This window comes from Colius striatus, chromosome 1 (genome assembly GCF_028858725.1).
Source record: "Colius striatus isolate bColStr4 chromosome 1, bColStr4.1.hap1, whole genome shotgun sequence".
NCBI lineage: Eukaryota > Metazoa > Chordata > Aves > Coliiformes > Coliidae > Colius > Colius striatus.
Genome location: NC_084759.1, coordinates 154,187,270 through 154,206,737, shown reverse-complemented (window position 1 = coordinate 154,206,737; position 19,468 = coordinate 154,187,270). Strand labels below are relative to the sequence as shown.

At 44.6% G+C, this 19,468-nt stretch overlaps 1 protein-coding gene across 2 annotated transcripts in view; it reads right to left on the bottom strand.

Annotated features, from left to right (window-relative positions):
- EP300 (E1A binding protein p300) overlaps positions 1-9,852 on the bottom strand; it is a 65,133-nt gene extending 55,281 nt beyond the window's left edge. For both annotated transcript variants that reach the window (XM_062013011.1, XM_062013018.1), the window contains exon 1: positions 8,339-9,852. In XM_062013011.1, the coding sequence (XP_061868995.1) occupies positions 8,339-8,432 (94 nt within the window). In that variant the 5' untranslated portion in view covers positions 8,433-9,852. The remainder of the gene's footprint in view (positions 1-8,338) is intronic.
- Between the last annotated feature and the right edge of the window lie 9,616 nt (positions 9,853-19,468).

The window sequence follows — 19,468 nt, the reverse complement described above, 5'->3', positions numbered from 1 at the left end:
CCTCCCTTCCCTGTCAATCCAGAAAAGACCTGAATTTGTTCACTACATTAAGAAACTTCATAACTTGAAGTAAAATTGCAAACAACACAAGCAGAAAACACATCTAAAAAGGACACACTCAAAACCCTTGGAAGAGAATGAAGGCAAAGGCACAAAACATCTGTGCACAACTCAAGGCACAGATTTTTTTAGAAACAACCAAACATTTGTTGGTCAAAGTCCAACTCAACAACTAGAATGCACATGGTATAGTTACTAGCTGTAACAACCAGGTATAAAAGTATCATACAAAAGTAAACAAAAGTCTCCAATTTTTTTGAAGACACAATTTATCATTCAACAGCTACTGAAATCCTAAAATTAAGGCCTCTAACTCTCAAATTTTTAAGCTATCCTAATTCCTATTCAAACATTGGTGTCAGCCACAGCAACTCTTGCCTAAACAAAAAAGTCTAGATTTTGCAAAGTCTCAATAATGAGCAAGTTTAAGTCATACTGGTCCCAAACTAGTACCAACAAAAATGTCAAATTTAGTAGACTGTGGTTGATAAGTGTTTTTTGCAACTTTGGAAGAAAACTGTATTTACACAAATCATTTTCCTTTTCCTTCTCATATTCAAAACTCTTCAAAACCCAGTTTTTAGAGATACAGAAGACAGCAAGTGTTTACTACTGAAAACCACATTGAAAAATTTCAGTGGTTATGATTCTGGAATACGGAATTTTGGCTGCTCTGGGGAAACAGAAATGGTGTAACCATATCATAGAACCATAGAATAGTAGCGGTTGGAAGGGACCTTTAGAGATCATCTAGTCCAACCCCCGCTGCAGAAGCAGGTTCACCTAGATCAGGTTGCATAGGAACATGTCCAGGCAGGTCTTGAAGACCTCCAAGGAAAGAGACTCCACAATCCCTCTGGGCAGCCTGTGCCACTGCTCCATCAGCCTCATAGTAAAAAAGTTCTTTTTTATATTTAAGTGGAACTTTTTGTGTTCCAGCTTCATCCCATTACCCCTTGTCCTGTTGCTAGCTACTATAGAAAAAAGGGATGTCCCAACCTTGTGACACCCATCCTTTAGATATTTAACAATGTTAATAAGATCTCCTCTCAGTCTCCTCTTCTCCAGACTAAAAAAGACTGGTACAAGAATCAAGACATGGTACGTTTAATGTTTTAGCATTACTCAAGGGAGCATTTCAGAAACACTGCTGCTTGTGTATCTGTCCATTCATGCTGTTACCTAACACAATACAAAGGTCTTGCCATCACTGATGGCCCAAATAAGGTTAAGTCTTGACACTTAAATGTCAAAATGCTGAAGCCACACAGTTAGTAGTTTCCTTGTGAACGTGTTACAATTTGCACAGATTTCACTGGGCTACCTTTAACTTTAGCAAAAAGTTGTTCATTTAGTATCCATATTCCCAAGACTATTCTCTGTATGCCACCGAATTTCCCTTAAGAACACTTTAAGTTACCTACAGTGGGTCTGCAATATTGTTCAGTAGCAGGAATGGCATTTCAGTTAGGAGTGTGATAATCACTAACCACTGTGCATGCAGGTCTGGAAAGTCAGTGACGCCTTGCTGGTCTGTTGGAGGACAAAAACGGGTATATGCAGATAGGAAGGGAACACCCCTATGTTCACAAACACACCAAATCAGTTTCATTTTAGAAATGATTACAAATCAGTTTCAAGAGAAGAGTAAAGTTCACTTCACTGTCAAATTAACGAGGACTCTGAAATGATGCAATCTGCATATACAATTACCAAAAAAAGTCCATTTTCTGGGTATTATGGACTTGAGTTCATTCAACATTACTCCTGAGTAAAACCAAAAAGCAATGCTGAAAACCAACCCCAAAACAGTAATCAAAAACCAGAAGACAGTGGATCAGTCTTCGTTATCTTGAGCTAATAATTCCCCAGAGCTCCTGAAACTGTATTCAGGAATATGCAAAAGGAAGTTTAGCTTCTGAAGAATTTGTACTGAGCAAGCCATACACCAGCATTTGCCAGCATTTTATTTTTTTATCAGAATCTCAAAAAAGAAAAATCCTGATAATTAGATTATTTAAGTTCATTAATGCAGTAAGAGTGCACTGTAAGAGAGATTATCTGTTCACTTGTATTTGGGAGTTCTACAAAGCAATGAACAGTAAATCATGATTCTGCAAGCAGATACGGTTTAAAACTCTACTTACATCTCTTAGGGAGCTGCAACAAAAGGTGTTTTGCATGATGCAATGGGAGAAAGCAAAACCTTTCTCTGCCTCATCCCACAAGAGCCAATAACAGAAAATATGTTGCACAGGTTTTGAAGGTCCTGTACCTAATTTGCACTTTTAAATGAAAATTCCAGTTTGGACCACAATTTCGTCTCCTTGCTGGTCCTGTAAACGTACCTGACATCATCAGCTAAACCACAAGTTACTATGATTTTAATTCAACATTCCCTTTTTGGATTTTCTTTTAAAAGTTTGGGAAGAAATGTGTGCTTGAAGAAGAATACATGAAGTTTTTAAGGGAGCTTTTCATATGCCTATCCATTTTAAGGACACTTCCTGCTACTTGGAAAGGAACTAAGGTATTGCTCAGGAAGAAGATTTCTGTGAATTGCCCTGTTTAAGTTTTACTTGAAGTTCCAATGTAACCACAGAAGTTTTTTTTTTTGTCAGTGCATACAACCATATGCTGAGACAGATGTATTAAACTAGCAGCAGACTGAAGTAAAAGTAAAGACAGAAAAGCCAAATCCTTGGAGATAGGTGTGCATTGTTTATCTGTCAGCAAAATCTACCCAGAAAAATTACTCCATTTGTCAAATAATAAATCTAAATTACTTTTGGCCAAGTCTTCTTAGAGGGGACACTAGCTCAGACAATGAGAAAGGTTAAAGTAGTACCATTACATTATTAGAATAAGCACTGAAAGGGTGCTGCTACTAAAACAGCTAAGCAAGACACGAGGTGACAGACTAGAGATAACCAAGCAGCCTACAGTGAAGACGCAAGAAATATTAAACATACAACATTAGAATCTAACGCTAATTTTCTCCAAGTTGTAAAGATACAAGAAACCATAACTCCCACAGTAGGAGTTAGCCCTTATTCCTAGTACCTTATGAAATCCACATCTCCTACAGCATACCTACAGTCCGTTAGACCCTTCCCAGAGAAACTCTGGCTTTCTGCAAATACACAACTGATCAATAACCCAAATTAGGGACCTTCTTGACTAAATACAAATGCTGCTCTAGGATCATTAAGAAGATGCAAAAATTTGTAGTTTTTCTTTAGTCTAGGACTTAAAATTCACCACTTCAGCAACAAAGGTTCTCCCTGCAGTATCCAACATGTGAATCTGTGTGTTTAAACTGCAATTGTAAACTGCTTTTGTAGTCTCAAAGGTTTTGGAAGTGCTCAAGATTTAGTTTTGCATCAGAATATGTCCAGTCCTTGTGTCGTTGTGGATATTTCTTTGTAAAAAAATTAGGTACCTTCCTTTGTGGATATTTCTTTGTAAAAAAATTAGGTACCTTCCTAACAATGCTCAGAAAGATTACATACCTACATCAGATATGACACACACATATTCCACTTGGTGAAAGGGGCGTAAAAAAGCAGTTTGGAAATCCACATAGTTCAAAAGTCTGCAAGATTTTTATGTGGAAGAAAAGTTACTACAGACCACATGTTCACTTTTTGAAGAAAGCCTTGCAGATCTAAATTCTCTCAACTTTAGATTTATTCCAAATGCAGTTACTTTGAGAACCTACTTAGCTACAAGGCAAACATGCACATTTCTGCCCCACAAGCATCCACCACTGCAATATGTCCATTTACAGCATATATCATCCATCAAACCACATTTAAAGGCACCTCCTCTCAGAACAACTAATATTTGGGAAAAAAAACACAGTAAAAAACCCTCTCATGGCTCTCAACAAGAAGAGATAAAAATATTTAACTGATGGCTGCAAGTTAAACGTAAATAATGACTTGTTCTTCAACATTAGCCAGAAATCAGACCTGTGAAAAGGACTTCATTTTAATAGTAGCATAAGCAAACACTAGGGAAAAAACATAGCTGTCTGTAAACAGAATAGAAAACCAGGCATGTCTCTGGAAAAGGCAGCAAGGTAAGTTTAATATGATTCATTTCAAGTGATGAAGTACCCTCATACATTTTGAGCAAATGAAAGATGAGCGTCAAAATTGCAGTAGTCCAGGCAAGAAGTTTTGTGAAAAGTCTTAGACCTTTGAGGTAAGAAAGAGTAAAGCTTTAAAGGTCAAAAATGTTTCCTGAAAAAAAAGGAGCATACAAACTTTACAAAAGACAGGTACTGAAAAGGAAACTGAGTATGTGCTATTACTCAGAAAAACACAACTTTCGAATATAGTAAAACTGAAGGATGTTAAGGCACATACCGCAATCCAATGTCACAGCAAGAAAGAAACACCAAGCACTTAAAATCCTATTTTCACGTCTAGCAACTCAAACATGATACCACACAATCACGCTGCAGCAGAGTACACTCCATCTTTATCCCTTGATAAAATATGGCAGTTCTGAACCCAGAGCCCAAAAAGTCTTCCCAGTTCACAAAAAATAGGTTATTTCTAAGATGGGGGGGGCTATAAAACATGATTAGTCTCCCTTCCTGAATATGCCACATAGAAATCCGTACGTAGTCATTCCAGCGCACCTGCATTACTGCAGGAAGAATTGAGGGGTTCACAAATAAAAAAGGCAAACTAAAAATAATGGTTTTTAAAAATCACTTGTTAAAACATTCGTTTTTAACAGGATGCCTTATGAGACACTTACACTCTGTTACTCAGGGAGATGAACTCTTCAGGATGCACTCAAATTACTTTGTTATCGTGAAGGAGGAAATTGCTGATACAATGTTTAAGAAGTTCTAGTTAAGACTAGGTGCAACATAGGAAAACAGTGTTTCTACCAGCAAGGAAAGGTAAGCAAAACAAGCTACACCAGGGAAGTAGTTATGTCAATGTAACTGTGATGGTACAGGAGAGTTGCTAAGTGTGGGGTGTCAAACTCACATCCCAGTATGGATACTAACTACTCACTTCCCAGTAAAGATACTAACCCAAGCTGTAACTGCCCTCAGAAAACTTACCATCTGGACAAGATATATGTATCATTACCATGCTTCTTTGCAACAAATTTAACATTAAATAGAAGAAAAAAACCCCTCTGGCAGGTTAAGGGAATCCACAGAGTCCTGCTCTTGAAGCTATTCTAGACAAACATCTAGGAAAGAGATCATTCAAGAGTTCCAATACACTGCGAAAGAACGCCAAGGCTTTCTGAACTACTTCAAAATACTTCTTACAAAGCGTGCCACAAACATCTCAGCTTCCCTGTAAGCCTACATCTTTCTTACCTCCTGAAGAAGGAATTGGTATTAGTAAAGCAACTCAAATACACCAATATAGTCGTATGGCGGAGGAAATTCTCAGCAAGGATGACACGAACCATTTAAAACTTTTTTTAGACAGGAGATGCAGCAACAGTGAGAAATGAAGCTGTATTTGGCTGCTGCCAATAAATCAAGTGTATTAGGACAACCTTTGTCGACTTCTTTCTAGATGAAAACCACCAACATTTGAATTTAGTACACTCCAACTACACATCATCAGTGTCATCCAGGTCTCTGGTGAAAACATGAGATTCAACATAGTCTTCAGTATAAATACACTTAACATGTGCAAGTATGGGAATAGGTTAGTTAAGAGTCAGTCATTGGTTTTAGGTATCTTAACAAGCTGAAAAACTATTTAAGACTAAGAAATGACTCAAAAAGTTAACAGCGAAAGAAATGCCCTGAAAGATCCACTACGCACAAGGGCTGAAAAGTTTCATCAAGAGTGCAAGCTTCTTACCTTTCCCCTTCCCTCTCTCTAATGATGCTGTGATTCTCACAGTTTTAAAAAGAGAGCTTGAGTAAGTACATAAGCACCATGTTATTTATTTTCTATAATTAACTAAGGAGTGCAGACAACAGATTCTATATGTGGAATTTAACTTAATGAAAGCTGCTTGCACTGTTTGAAAGGAGCAGATAGGTTAAAAAAATGTAAACTCCAAAGCTGTTTACCACAACAGCAAAAGTGGGACTAAACCCCCCTGCAGTCTCTCAAGGAAGCAAAAGAAAAATACAACCCTCAAAACACGCTTCTTGGTTAAGAGGTTTGATTCTATTTAATTAAAGAAACGGATACGGTATCATAAAAACCGCAGAAAGTGAAACTGTCACAAAGCCAGGTAATAAGTTGTCAAGAAAAACATGTTCAGGAAAGTACGAATCCTTTGACAGTTTTTTACGTAGTGTATATAAAGTGTTTGCACCACCAGAAACCTCTGTGTAGTTATCAAGTGACGGCAGTCTCAATCACTATGAGAAAAACGATGTCATTTGTGCACTACCAAAAGTGTCCAAACCCTTGTGTTTCACCATCATTGTAAAAAGTTATAATTTCTGAAGCTGTCCAGTAAGGTGACAATTTAAATGGACTGTGAAAATGTGCACCTGTTAAACTGAAATGCGCTCACAAGCTATCCAAACCTTATTTGATTACAAATGTCTTAGATACGTGCATTCATCTAAATCAAAATATGCTTTTAACTTAGATATTTTTCTAGTACCAGGATTTCTCTCACAAACCACGTTTTAATTTCATCTCTCTAAACAGACCAAAATAGCCACCGTGAAGACAATTAAAAACGGTTAATACTGAATTCAGTACCAGTTTCCACGTTTCAAAAAAAAAAACCCCCTCAACAACTAGCTCTAGCTACAGAACAGCTTCTCCAACACTGCTCTAGTCTCTGACTAGAGACCTGTTGATACTAGGCAGTCATGCCTTCTTCCAGTTACAACATAATACCTGTATCTAATACACTCTAAAAGTTACAAACTTTTCAAAACTAATATGGCATTCACAAAGAACAGAAAAAGCAAAAACCTAAGTTTTCCTGATGACTTCAATCAGAATCATATCCACTGCTGAACCAAAAACCAGCCACTAAAACCTCCTGTTTACCGTCAAATCAGGAGGACCGCTTTTTTAAAAAAGAGAAAACCCTAACCAAACAACTCTTCCTTTTTTCACGCCACCTGTTAACTGCATTGAACAGGACCATCGCTGGCTTCAGAGATGCCACCACTCACCAGAGTCTGGCAAGAGGAGGCCGCCTCCATATCCCATAGGCTAAGAAGATCTGAAGTGAGTTCAAAGAAACTCCTGTGGGACAGGTAACCAAGTACTCTCACAGCGAAATGACACCATATACTCATCTGCTTCACAAAATGTATTAAAAAGTTGAACAGCCCTTTGTTGCTCCCTCCCCCCACCCAGTACAACCAGTTTCTATTTGCCAGGGATTGGGACACCTGATTTCCAACCTCTAGCTTGCATTGGCAGCATCACCAAAGACCTTTGCAGGGCTGAAGAGAAGCCCCTTGATCTTCACAGCCTGTACGTCTATAGGGGAATTTCAGACATTTTGGTCTCACAGCATTGAGATGCAAGATGAACTACACTCCATATTGGTTCTTAATGCAAATAAGGAGGAATAACATTTCATTTATAAGAAGGTAATAGCCTTGATAAACCTTATGCCTCAAGCATGGGATCTGGATTTTGGTTTTAAGTGTTTTTTCCTAAGTTAACGGTCTATCAGAATCAGAAAGGCAGTTTTTACATACCCCTCTGCAAGAAAGAGTAAGGACTGTAATGAGTAAATCAAGTAAGCAGAGGTGTATGTAAGAAGAAAAAAAAATAGAGATAAATCTTGTTTCTAAACAACCTGTAAAAAAAACTTGTATGTGCAAAATGAAGTAAAAAACAAGACGTATTTGTGTGTACAAACGCACACACCTAATCCAACGATAAAGTGTACAAAAGCATCGTCTTGAGCACTATTTCGTATTTCTGCAACTGGCATTAAAGGCGTATGATTCGCAAGGAGCTCGGTAATAACTCCTATTGGGAAAGACATGAAAATGACAAACTGTTAAGTCTTATCTACAGTTCATCAAAAGCCCAATAAGCCGAACAGCTTTGGTTTCCATCACTGGCGAAAAACAGGAGGGCAGAAATATCTGAGCACCCTCCCCGTGTCATTAACACCAGTCGGTTCAAACGAAGCGAAAACGGGAGGAACAGAGAGAGGCAGGAAGGGTGAAGGCAGGCAGGAGTTAATAGCGGCGAAAGAGAGGAGGAGATTTAGGCTGAAGAGGGGAGAAAAGGGCAGTAATTGCGGCACCGAGAGGTGGGGAGGGCCTGGGCCCCCCGAGACTGACCTGTGCCGTCGCTGGCGGACACGGAGAGCGCCGGTGAGGAGAGTTTAGGCCGCTTGGCTGAAGGCGGGCCCGGCTCCACCACATTCTCGGCCATTTTTAATTCTTTTTTAGACAATCACTCAGAGCGGAGAGACGGCGGCAGAGTGGGGGGGTGCGGGTTGAACCCCAAAACCTTCACCTTCTTCTCGGACCCCGAGTAGTCGGCTGAAGAACAACAATAAGGCCGAGAGCGAGCGAAGAGGATCCGGCGGCGGCGAAGAGGGGCCAAGTTCCCCTTTTTCTGCCCCTCGGGCTCCGGGAGGGCGGCAGCGCAGAAGCAGGGAGAAGGTGGGAGCCGGGGAGGGGGAGAAAAGGCCTCTTCCCCCGGGGCGAAAGGGCTGAGCGGAGATGGGAAGAGCAGGTAAAGCCCCCGCCAAAAAGATAAAAAATAAAAAGGAATTTAAAAAAAAAAAAAGAGGCTGGTGGGGTTGGGTCGTTTTGCGGTGGATTTTTTTTTTTTCAGTGAAATTAATCCCGGCTGTTGTGCTGCTGGTGCTTCCTCGCCGCCGCCGCCACCATCATCATCTTCATCCTTCGGGGGGTCTCCTCCTCCTGCTGCCTCCTCACCGCCGCCATCAGCCTCTTCCTCCTCGGCGCCGTCCTCCTCCTCCTCATCGCCACAAGGAGGCGGGCGAAGGAGGGGAGAGGAGGAGGAAAAAAGAAAAAAATATCACCGTCCTCTAGCAGCAGCGGCTCCTTCCCCCTCCAACACCACCCTGCAAAAAAATACCCACCGCCAGCGACGGGGCTGGCAGGGAGGCGGCGGGGAGAGACGCAAGGCGTGCGCGGGGTCCCCAGCTCCACTCGCTTCTTCCTCGCCCGGCGCTAATGGCTGCAGAAAGGGGAGCTGTAAGGATGAGGAGGGTGAGGATAAGTCCCAGGAGTCTCCGCTTCACATCTTGTTGTGCAGGGAAGGAGGAGGGGTTGTTGTCCTGATGGAGGCAGCACCGATCGCGGGATGGGAAGGTGGGGGGCGGGTTTCAACACCCTCTCTGCCTTCCCCCCCTCTTCTTCTCTTCTTTCCCCTTCCTCTTTCTCTCGCTCTCAGTAGCTGGCTGCCCCCCCGCTTGGGCGCAGGCAGAGGGGCCGATCCCACAGCAGCGGCAGGAGGAGGAGGAGGAAGAAGCCGGCCCCTCCCCCCCCCCCCCCCCTCTGCCTACCTTCCCCCCTCTCGGGCGGCCGAGGATGGTTGCGAGAGCTGGCGCCGGGCAGGGAGGGGGCCGCCCGTCTCTGCTCCCGCGGACCCACGGGCTATGCGGGGCGCGGAAAGCGAGGGAGAAAAAAAACTCGGGCGCGGCGGGGACTCCCTCTTCGCCTCCGCGAGGGTGGGGAAAAGAAGCGAAGAGGTTGGTAGCCGGAGGAGGCCGATCGGCGACCCCTCCGAGAAGAGGAGCGGGGGGTTAAAATTAAAATAATAAAACAGGAAAAAAGAAAAATTACGCCGGGGGAAGACAGGCGGCCTCGCCCCGGGGTGGGTTAAATGGCCGGGAGGGGGAGGGGGGTCCTCGGCGCTCGCCGGCGGGGGAAGCTGGGGGAAGGGGGGGGGGGGGGGTTGCGAGGGGGTGGGGCGGACGGCGCAGGCAGCGCGGGGGCCGAGCGCAGGCTCCCTACTGCCCCTGCCTGGCGCGCGGCGGCGGCCCGGCTGCGGCCGCTCCGGCAGCGTGTGCGGCGGAGCGGGGAGAAGCGAGGGCGGAGGGGAAGGGCGGGGAGGAGAAGGAATTCGGGAAAAGGCGGAAAAGGAGAGAGAGAAGAAAGCGGGGGCGGGCAAGCTGGCGCGGAGGATGGGGGGGGGGAAGGGAAGGGTGGGTGGGGGGGGGGGGACGTCTCGGCTCGTCGGTTCTCTCCCCGTCCCCTGGCCGGGCCCCTGGGTTTCTCTGCGCTGCCCTCCCCCTGGCTCGCCGCGTCCGGCTCGGCCTCTCGCTCCCTCCCTCAGTCGCTCACACACAAACAAAATGGCGGCTGTTGTTTCTTCACTCTCCCGAGTCCTCGGAGGGAAACGAACGGCGGCGGCGGCGGCCGGAAATGAGCCAAGAGAAAAAAGGGGGCGGGGCCCGGCGGCGCTGGCGCACACAATGGAGCGCGGGGGGGGGGGGGGGCGTGCCCCGGCGGGGGAGCGGAGCGGGGCCGCCCGGCCGCCGTCACGAGACCGCGCCCGGCCAATGGGCGCCCCCCTCTCACCGAGCTCTTCCGCAAACTCGCCTGGCCCCGCCCCTTAAAGGCGAAGGGCTTCTTTATTTCAAATCGAATCGAATCAAAAGGCTCCGCGTCCTGCCTGCTCCCCTCGCGCTCGTTTCTGTCGGCTGACAAGCGCACGGCGGCGGCCGGGGGGGAAGGCCGGCCGGGGCTGCCGCTCCGCCCCGCCGCTCTGCCCGGTAACGGCTGCCCGGCGGGCTGCTGGGCCGGCGGGTGGAGCGGCCCTCCCGCGCCCCGGCGCTGCCTCGAGGGTGCCGGCGGGCGGGGCGGGGCGGGGCGCTCCTCCCGGCGGTCCCGGGCCTTGCTGCGCCACAGACATGGCAGCCCCGGCCGGCTGGCAGGCCGCGGGCCGACCGTACAGCCACGTCCCGCCTGCGAGAAGCGGCAACGGGCAGTAGCGTCCACATCCGCTGGCAGCCCCGAGGCCCGGCGGACGTAGGGAGTAACACACAGTCATGACACAGTGCTTAACTCTGCCCGGGTCTCCGTCAACGTTACAAAAATTAAACGAACACGCCCCCCCCCCCCCCCCCGGCCTTTATGCTAAATAGTGAATAAATGCGCAGGACACACACACTTTATGCCCAAAAAACACGCCTGCGTGTGCAGGGGAAGGAGTCGAGGCGTTGCATGATATATGGCAGCGTCCTGAAGATGTACCCGTGCTGCCTGAGGCTGGGCACGGGCTGGTGTTTGGGCTGCAGGGAGGGACAGGTAATAGTTAACGCCATCCTTCATAAAGCTGCACGGTGCCTGAGCCGTTTCAGACTGCTGACTTCTACGAAGAGTTTTCCTCAAACCTTATCAGCCATTATTAGCAAGGAAATACCCTCTTCCCACCTTTTCTCTTTTGGGCTCTTTCGGGCCATACAGCATTAGTGGATAGGAGAGGACGGGAAACATGGGCCTGTGTATGTTTTTAAATGGAAAAACCAGTTTCATTTAATCGAATCAGGATGTTTGTGAGGGCTTCTCTTTAACTATCCACCCTCGGGACTGAGATCTCCACCATCCTGCACGTTATAACCAAAGCAGGTATTTGGGAAGAGCCCAGCCTGAACAGAATAAATACTGCAGATGTTGAGAGAAGATGAGTGGAGACTCACAGCCATGTAACAGTTATCCACCAGCTCCCTTGTATACCATCGTATTTCAGCTTCTCTTGTTTGGGCTGTATTTCCAGCAAGATTGTCTGTGTCTTCCCTGGCACAAAAAAAAGAGATGCAAGTAGTCTTATGTTCAAACTCAAGACGCTCCAGAAGCACTTAAAATTTGTACGTGTATTAGCCTTCTGGAAAAGTCTTAGGGCCATAGACAATGCACAAACCTGTGTTTTAAAAGAGAAGTGGAGGGAGCCTTGAAAGATAAATAAACGATAGGAAAATAGTCTAGAGAGAACTAAAGCTGTTGGGCTTAACTGTCAAACCTGACACCATCACCTTAGAAACAGTGTTATGGTTCTCACAGGATTTTTGCCTCTTATTGCTACTAAATTCCCAAAAATATAGTTAGAGAAGCCTTGTATTACCTCAATTTGTTTATTTTGTCAGATGGACTGTTTCCCTCTCTTGTGAAGCAGGTTTTTTTTTTTAATCACAGCTGAGACTAATTTTAACTTTTTAAATCTCCTTAGAATTAAAAGTTGGCTGAAATAAGTCTATATAAGGTTTTCAGGCTCTCTAGAGACCCTTAATCCATAGTTCAGTAAGGAATTAGTGCCAGCTTTATAAAGACACCAAGGTGCACATAAACACCTAAATGCTTTTAAAAGTCAGGTCCTTACTAAACAGCAAGTTTGGGGCAAAGCAGATGTTTCAAATAAGAGTTTTGTGACACTAGTTCCTATCTAGAGACTCGATCCTACCGATAGTTGCACGTGTGCTTAGTTTTATATAGCACATAGTTCTACTAAAAAATCCACTGTACTGCTTGCTGTAGTAAAGTTGAGCATGTGTGCTTGCTGGAGCACGGCCTGACAGATAAAAGTTAAAGAACTGAGTAGTTATTTGCTACTCCAGAGGGTATTGTATGGAGTCATTAGTTAAGTACCAGAAAAATCTGACAAACAAAATTAAGTCTTGGTCTTTTTGTGATTTTTTTTGGTGCAACATCCCCTCTTTTCTGGCTATCTGTTTATTTACCCTTCAAATGAGTTCAGGGGAGCTACCTGAACTGTGGGAAACATACATCCTTTAGTAAATACTACCAAACTAGTATGTATCTTCTGAATATGAATTACAGTTATAAGCAGTTAACCAATACATTAGTAAAGCCATACCTCTGCCTTTCAAGCTTCACAATTGGTAAAATATCTTGGTTCTTTCCACATTAGTAGATAATAATCAGTTAGCTTTCTGTATTACAGACTAAATGTGAGGTGAAGTATAGAGAAAATAAATAAAAAACAATACTGCTTGTGGGTTTGGTTGTTTTTTTTTTTTCCTGAAAAATAAGGTAAACTGAAACTGGAAAAGGAGAAAGAAAAAAGAAAAACTCAGGAACATAGGGTTAAGATAAATCAAATACATATAAACAACAACAACAACAACAAAATCCCTTCAGTACCTGTTATTTTTTCTAAAACCCTGCAGTTTAGCTTAAGTGAAGCTCAATATATACACACACCCAACTGCTGCTAAATGCTATCTGCCAAAACAATAACATGCACAATACTAGAAAGGAATAATAGAACACAAGGTATACCAAGAGGCAAGTATAGAAATACAGATAAATCCAGGAAAGGATTATGCTGTTAAAAGCAAAACAAACCTTTTTTTCCTAACAGCTGCTCCTCCTTGCCTCAGTTTCCCTGTTCTTACATCAAGGGTAGCAGTATTTATCCCTTGGAAATAATAGAAGGATTAATTAGCTTATGATTGCCAGTAATTACAGCAATCATTATGTATTTTGAGATAAATGGATGGAAGTAGAATAAGTCTGGCTAAAATGAGAATCAGTTCAGGAAAACACTGAGAAGAGGAATGCAGGGCCTTGAACTTTTATCATGGGATCTCGTAGTTACAGAAATTTATAAGCATGTCCAGCTGCTTTGAGGTCTACAAGGAACAAGATAAGATCCCCTTGTCCTGCAAGGGTTACTGTGATGCTCAGAGCTCAGCCTGGCCAAATTCAGTGAGAGCAGGCAAGGAAATAATCACCTCCCTCAGCTTGGAGGGAGCTGGGGCTCTGGCCTTCCCCTTCCAGCTGCTGGATGGAGGATGGGTGTGTGATCTCAAATTCACCTGAACAACCTGATGCCCTCCCTAATGCTCCTCAGAAAATCAATTAAATAGAATTTCCCCATTCCCCTTTGGCAGGATTTGCCCCAGAGTCCAGTGGTTATGCAAACGTCTCTGAAAAAAATGGCAGCTTGTGGGGTGGGGGGACAAGAGCCAGGGACAGAGCACTCCCCATCTTCTCAGTCACATTTCTGCCTGCAGTTTCCAGCTGTATTGTCTTTTTTCCCCTGAGATTTCCAGGGCTGCTGTATGTGTCTGGCAGGTAATTTCTCCTGTTCCCCAGCTGCCTCCTGCCATCACAGCTCTCTGCTTGCACAGCACCGCTCCCAGGGAGTGAAGGAGGAATGACCCCCTTCTCTGTACGAGTGGGGAGATCTGCTTGTGGAGGGTCTTCCCTGGCAGAGGTCAAAGGGGTAAAGAAACTATTTAAGGCTGCAATTTTTGTAAGTAATGCCAGGGTACAGCTATGATTCTGGAAAGCAAGAGTCAGCTGTGCTGGAGCAGAGAACATTGCTCAGCGCGGCGTCAACATTAAAAACCCAGCAGCATTTTGATATGAGACAAATGTTATTAAAACCGTAAGAAGTAACCATGCAATAGCTGGTTCTTGCATCTAGGGTATACATAAAAGAAAAAGCTGGCTTTCTGACAGCAAGCAAAATGCTTTCAGTCCTCAGCCCCAAAAACGCAGACTTCCTCGGTCACACAGTTTTCAATAGCTGCAAACACAGAGTTATGTTGCTAAATGTTAAGGGCTCAGCTGTTTACCAGAAGAATGTTTTCTCCCTGGAACACATGGTTTTGCTTAAAAGAAGTTCTCGAAAAAAACCCCCCACTTTATTTCATTAGTGAATGAAACATTATAGTCCTAACAAACATGCCATGCAATCTGCCCCTGCAAGAAAGAAACAGAAAAAGAGGACAAAAATTGACTTCTCAGTTCAAGAGAGAGGCAGAGGTACACTCTGCCTGGGAAATACTGCAGCTTTAGGGTCTGGTGTTCTAGAGCTGAATCTGTTGCTCTGAAATGCTTTTAGCTTCCTACATTGTCTTCATCTTCTTGTTCACGTTGAAAGCACAAACGTGGAATAGGAGTGAGAGGCATGTGTGGACCCACAACTTTACCAAGGGCTGGCCAGGTCATTGCCTTTCACTTCCTAGGCTCAGCTCTCCCCTCTGTGACAGGGAGTTGATGCTACTCTCCCCTTACAGAAAGAATATCCCGATCATTAAACACAAATGTAATACTCTCTTATCACCTAAATAAAATTGCACTGAAGTTAACGCATTTGCATCAGCAGTTGATTTATCCCAGAGTATTACAGGGACACAATCAAGAGGTACTAGGGTGAAAGTATAATACTTTTAATTGAGAGCCCCTGAACTTGCCACATGTTTTGAGCTTGTGAAAGGTGAAAGGATGTCAAATTTCTAAGCAACTCGGTCAGCTCAGCACTATATTTCCTATGATTTGCTAAAAGTGATCATTGTGTGATGGAGCTGAAGCTAACATGGGAAATCTATGCTGGAAGAATTACAGTTATTGTAACAACCCAGGAGAAGCACACTGTCCACATTCCTCTCTACTTCTTTTGACTCTGGTATCTAATGAGAAAGTTCTTGATAAGCTTTATTGCATGGCAGAAGGTGTAAACAATGTGCTTTGAAATCTACTGAGCTTAAACCCAAAAGTTATCTTTTCATTTGTTTCCTGAATTGTCCCGCAGATACAAGTCCACACATGCTTGTGAGAACAAAATACATTTGTTTCTGTTATACCTCCCTTCCTTTGCTGTTTTTTTTTCACATAGTGTTCCTTAATTTGGATTATTTTTTTACACTCTAAAACATTCTCCTGTATGCTGAACTGCGGTGTGTTTTTTGATGTCTGCAATCAAAATGCAAAGAAGGGAAAAAGTAACTTTATTTTTCCTGATTTATTAGTCTTCATGCTTCAAGATATAAAGTGGAGTCAGGCCAGAGTTTACTCTGTAGCAGAGAAATGTACTGAATCGAGAGGTTTTCAGTACAGAGAGTATTCGCTTTCTGATTGAGCTAATGGGACCCTGTTGTTCATGGGATAATACACTGAGTTAATCGACACAGTCTGAGCTGCTTTTACAGTTTCTATAGGGAAAAAAAAATCTGCAGGAAATATAGGTCTGGTTGGGGTTTTTTGTTTCTTTTTCTTCTTTTCTGTAAAACCAATTTTGTACTTTCTTGGCTTTTTGGCATACTAGAAGAGGTAATGCCTTCATGAGTGCTTTCCTTTTGCATGCAGATAAAAGTCAATAATTAACCACAAACACCAAAAGCCAGTTGATTCTAACCAAAGAATCTGTGTAAAACAATAGGGTTAATCCTCAGTTCCTTACCTTCCTAATTTATGTGGGCTTATCACTTCCCAGAAGTTCCCTCGTGAACCCTCATGTTTCAACATCTGCAAGGGTTTTTTTCCCTCTTGGTCTCTTCTAGAAAGAGATGGCAACATCAGGCAACCCTGGACTTTCTGTTTGCATCTTCTGACTGCCCTGTAGAAACCTCAGAGAAGGGAACATCAGGCCCTGAGGGTGCTACACTAAGAGAACAGTGAGGAGGCAGAAGCTATGGTAGCCCCTGGCAGCACACTTTCGCCCTGGTGCCCTCACATTGCCTGAAGCCCTGGAAAGGTGATTTCTGTAGAACAGGACTGGTCTATGAGCCGATTTGTGGTATTTACTCTAGCCTCTTTTGGCACTTCAGATGCCTTCTTTTTGATCTCAGGAATGGCATGAGAGAGGGATGCCACTGCACACCCCAGATCAAATGCATAGAGGTGGACAGACACAGCTAGCTGCTGGGATGTCAGGGGAGAGCCATTTACCTGGCCCAGTGCAGACACCACAATGACAGTGCAACCACCCAGACATAAAGCTGAAAACTTTTGAGAAGGCCAGAGGGGCCATTAAAAAGCTTTCATATACCTGCAGGCCCTGGTAAGAGGTGAAAGTCGTGGTTGACGTGATGCTTTGGCAGAAAGGACTTGTTTTTCTTTCAGTAGAGCTGAAGAAACATTTAGGCAACTTTGAGGGGAATGTAGAGAGCTTTTGTGATGATCAAACAAGTAACAATTCCAAGGCTGACGTTACTCCTCTTTTGTCAATATATATATGGCTGCAGATTCATTGCTATCTAAGAACCACCTTCAAGAAAGCAAAATGCAAAGTGAGATGCTCAGTCAGCATCACAAAATGACAGAAAGTTTGGTTCTTTCACCACTGTATGTGTGATGAGTAAGCTTTTTGTGCAGGCATTTGAGCCCCATATGAAGCAGCTTGGCCGTGGTCATTCTGAGTGGTGCTGGAGGGCTAAGCACCAAACCCTAGGAGGAGCTTTGCTGAGCAACCAGGGTACTTGAGCTCCCCTGGACAGAGAAAAATCACTTGTCTCAACAGGAGACATTGACCCCAACAACAACCCCTAACTTCTGCTGCTGCTGCCCTGCATGGTGGGCATTGGTTCCATGTCTGGGAATGGACAGATGGGACATGTGCTTGATGCTTGCCTCCCCCAGGGACATCTTGGTGATGTCCCAGACAGCTACTCTGGCAAAAAGGACAGTACTGCTGGGCAAGGGGAGGTGCAAAACTTAAAACACCAGAGCGAGTAGCATAGCGAAGAGTCTGGCGGCTGGATGTGCCGGTTGTCTTGGCAGCTGCCCCAGGTTTTTTTCTCATTTACTCTGCTAGATGTAGGCATCTGAATTTCTACTGAAAAGAAACAGAGGTACCCAAGGCCTCTTGTGATCTTTGCAGTTTTCTGGTTCACGTGTCTTCCTATCTGTGGCACTGCCACAGATATATATGTATAAATGCATATGTATACTCATATATCTTCACGGTATAGAAATTAAATGTGTTTTGTTTAGACTATTCAAGCCCTCCTGTGTATTTAGCCCTGCAAGGAAAACCTTTTTTTAATGATCTGCACCAAGGCAAGTGTGTCTGTATTTGCAGAGGGGTGCATCAGTTTCCAGAAGGTGAGACACTTGTGGAAGATTCCCTGTTCCCGTGCAAAGGAGCAGAGCCACGGGCTGACAATGGTGACCAGACGTTACAATACAAAGGGCAAGCGCCTCTGTGTGCAAAACAAGCCCCTGGATTCCTCTGTCCCTCCTGGGTATTTCAATTAAAAGCTGAGTGGGAAGTCCAAGAAAATGCCTAAAATGGCTTGAGTCCTTCCTCATGATCTGGAAATGGAAGTCGGCAGTGACTAACTCCAGCCCAGCCACCAAACCCCTCCCTCCCCGACTCTGCATCGCTCTGTTCTGTTCGTTCCCCGCTCCTCTCCTGCGTTTGCAAACAGTCGGCAGTGGAAACAGTGCAGCAGCCTGGCTTCAGGCGCCAGCAACGCACCAGCGGTATGCGACTGCGAGCAGCGACCCTCACCCGCCCGGCCTCGGCTCTAACCTAGGCAGAAGTGATTGAAATCTGACAAGGACGAGTCTTGATTAGAAGCAGAGGAATGATTTTTTTCAAAGAGGCTGCTGCCAAGCGTGGAAACAAAGCCCAATTAAATCCTGCCGTTGACTTCAATTGGCTTCAAACCAGGCCTCTAACAGCTTTTTCAGTTAAAAAGAGAGAAAAGATTGATTATAATTTCTTTAGGCAGTTCAGGCGATGTCTTGTGGCCTCCTCACAGAGCTAACAGATAGCAGTGTCCATGAAGAGCAACATTAGCTAACTGAGCAGTCAGGAGAGCCGCATCCCTTACTCACGGTGTGATGGCCCCTCTAATACATGCTTTTTCTGCCACTGGTTTTGCTGTGCTTATGCAGTTGAACTGAATTTGAAAGCATCAACCCTGAAAGGAGAGTCACCTGGCTGCAGGGAGCAGCGGGAGTGTGGGCTCCGATGGTGTTACCCCACAGGCACCAGCCCAATCCTTTCTCTCTCTGTTCACTCCCGTCCTGCGCCAAGTCTCAGCCTTTCTGTTCAAAACATCTAACTGTGGGGGTGCAAATGCCCAATGGAGAGCCTTTTTGGCAGCTGCTTTCCTTCCACCACCCATCCAGCTCGCATAAGCCAATCAGGACGTGCTCTTTGCACGGTACCTGTCCCATGGTGGGTGTGATCTCTCCCGGTGTCCTAGAACTACCATCATGCAAAAAACTAAAGAACAGAATGGGATGCTTCTGAGATGAAGCCCACCCCACTCCTCCTTCAGTAGCACAACAGGGTGTCTTTGGGAGACACTGGGGACCGAATGTATTTGGAGATGAGTTTATTCACAGGCTCTGTGAGGTCTGATCTGCAGAGCTGCAGAGCTGAGCTGCCTGCATGTCCCCTCCCCAAATTTACTGCTGCCCTCAAGTTTGTCACCTCAGTGACTATTCGGTAGGGTAAACCTACTTTGCATATTCCCTGCAGAGATGAGTAAAAGGGATGAGCAGATGAAGGCACACCTGAGCAAGGATATCACTAAACTAATTCATTATTTTTACTAAGCTAATTAAAGGCAGACCAAAGAAATGATCACACTGAGATCATGATCAAGATAAAATCAGTAAATCAATAGAATAAATGATCACTCAGATTATACACCTGTCTATCAAAATTATTTGTGAAGTTGCTCCTGAAGGAGTTACTTAGATTTAGTCTTGTCCTGGGAGATTTCAAGG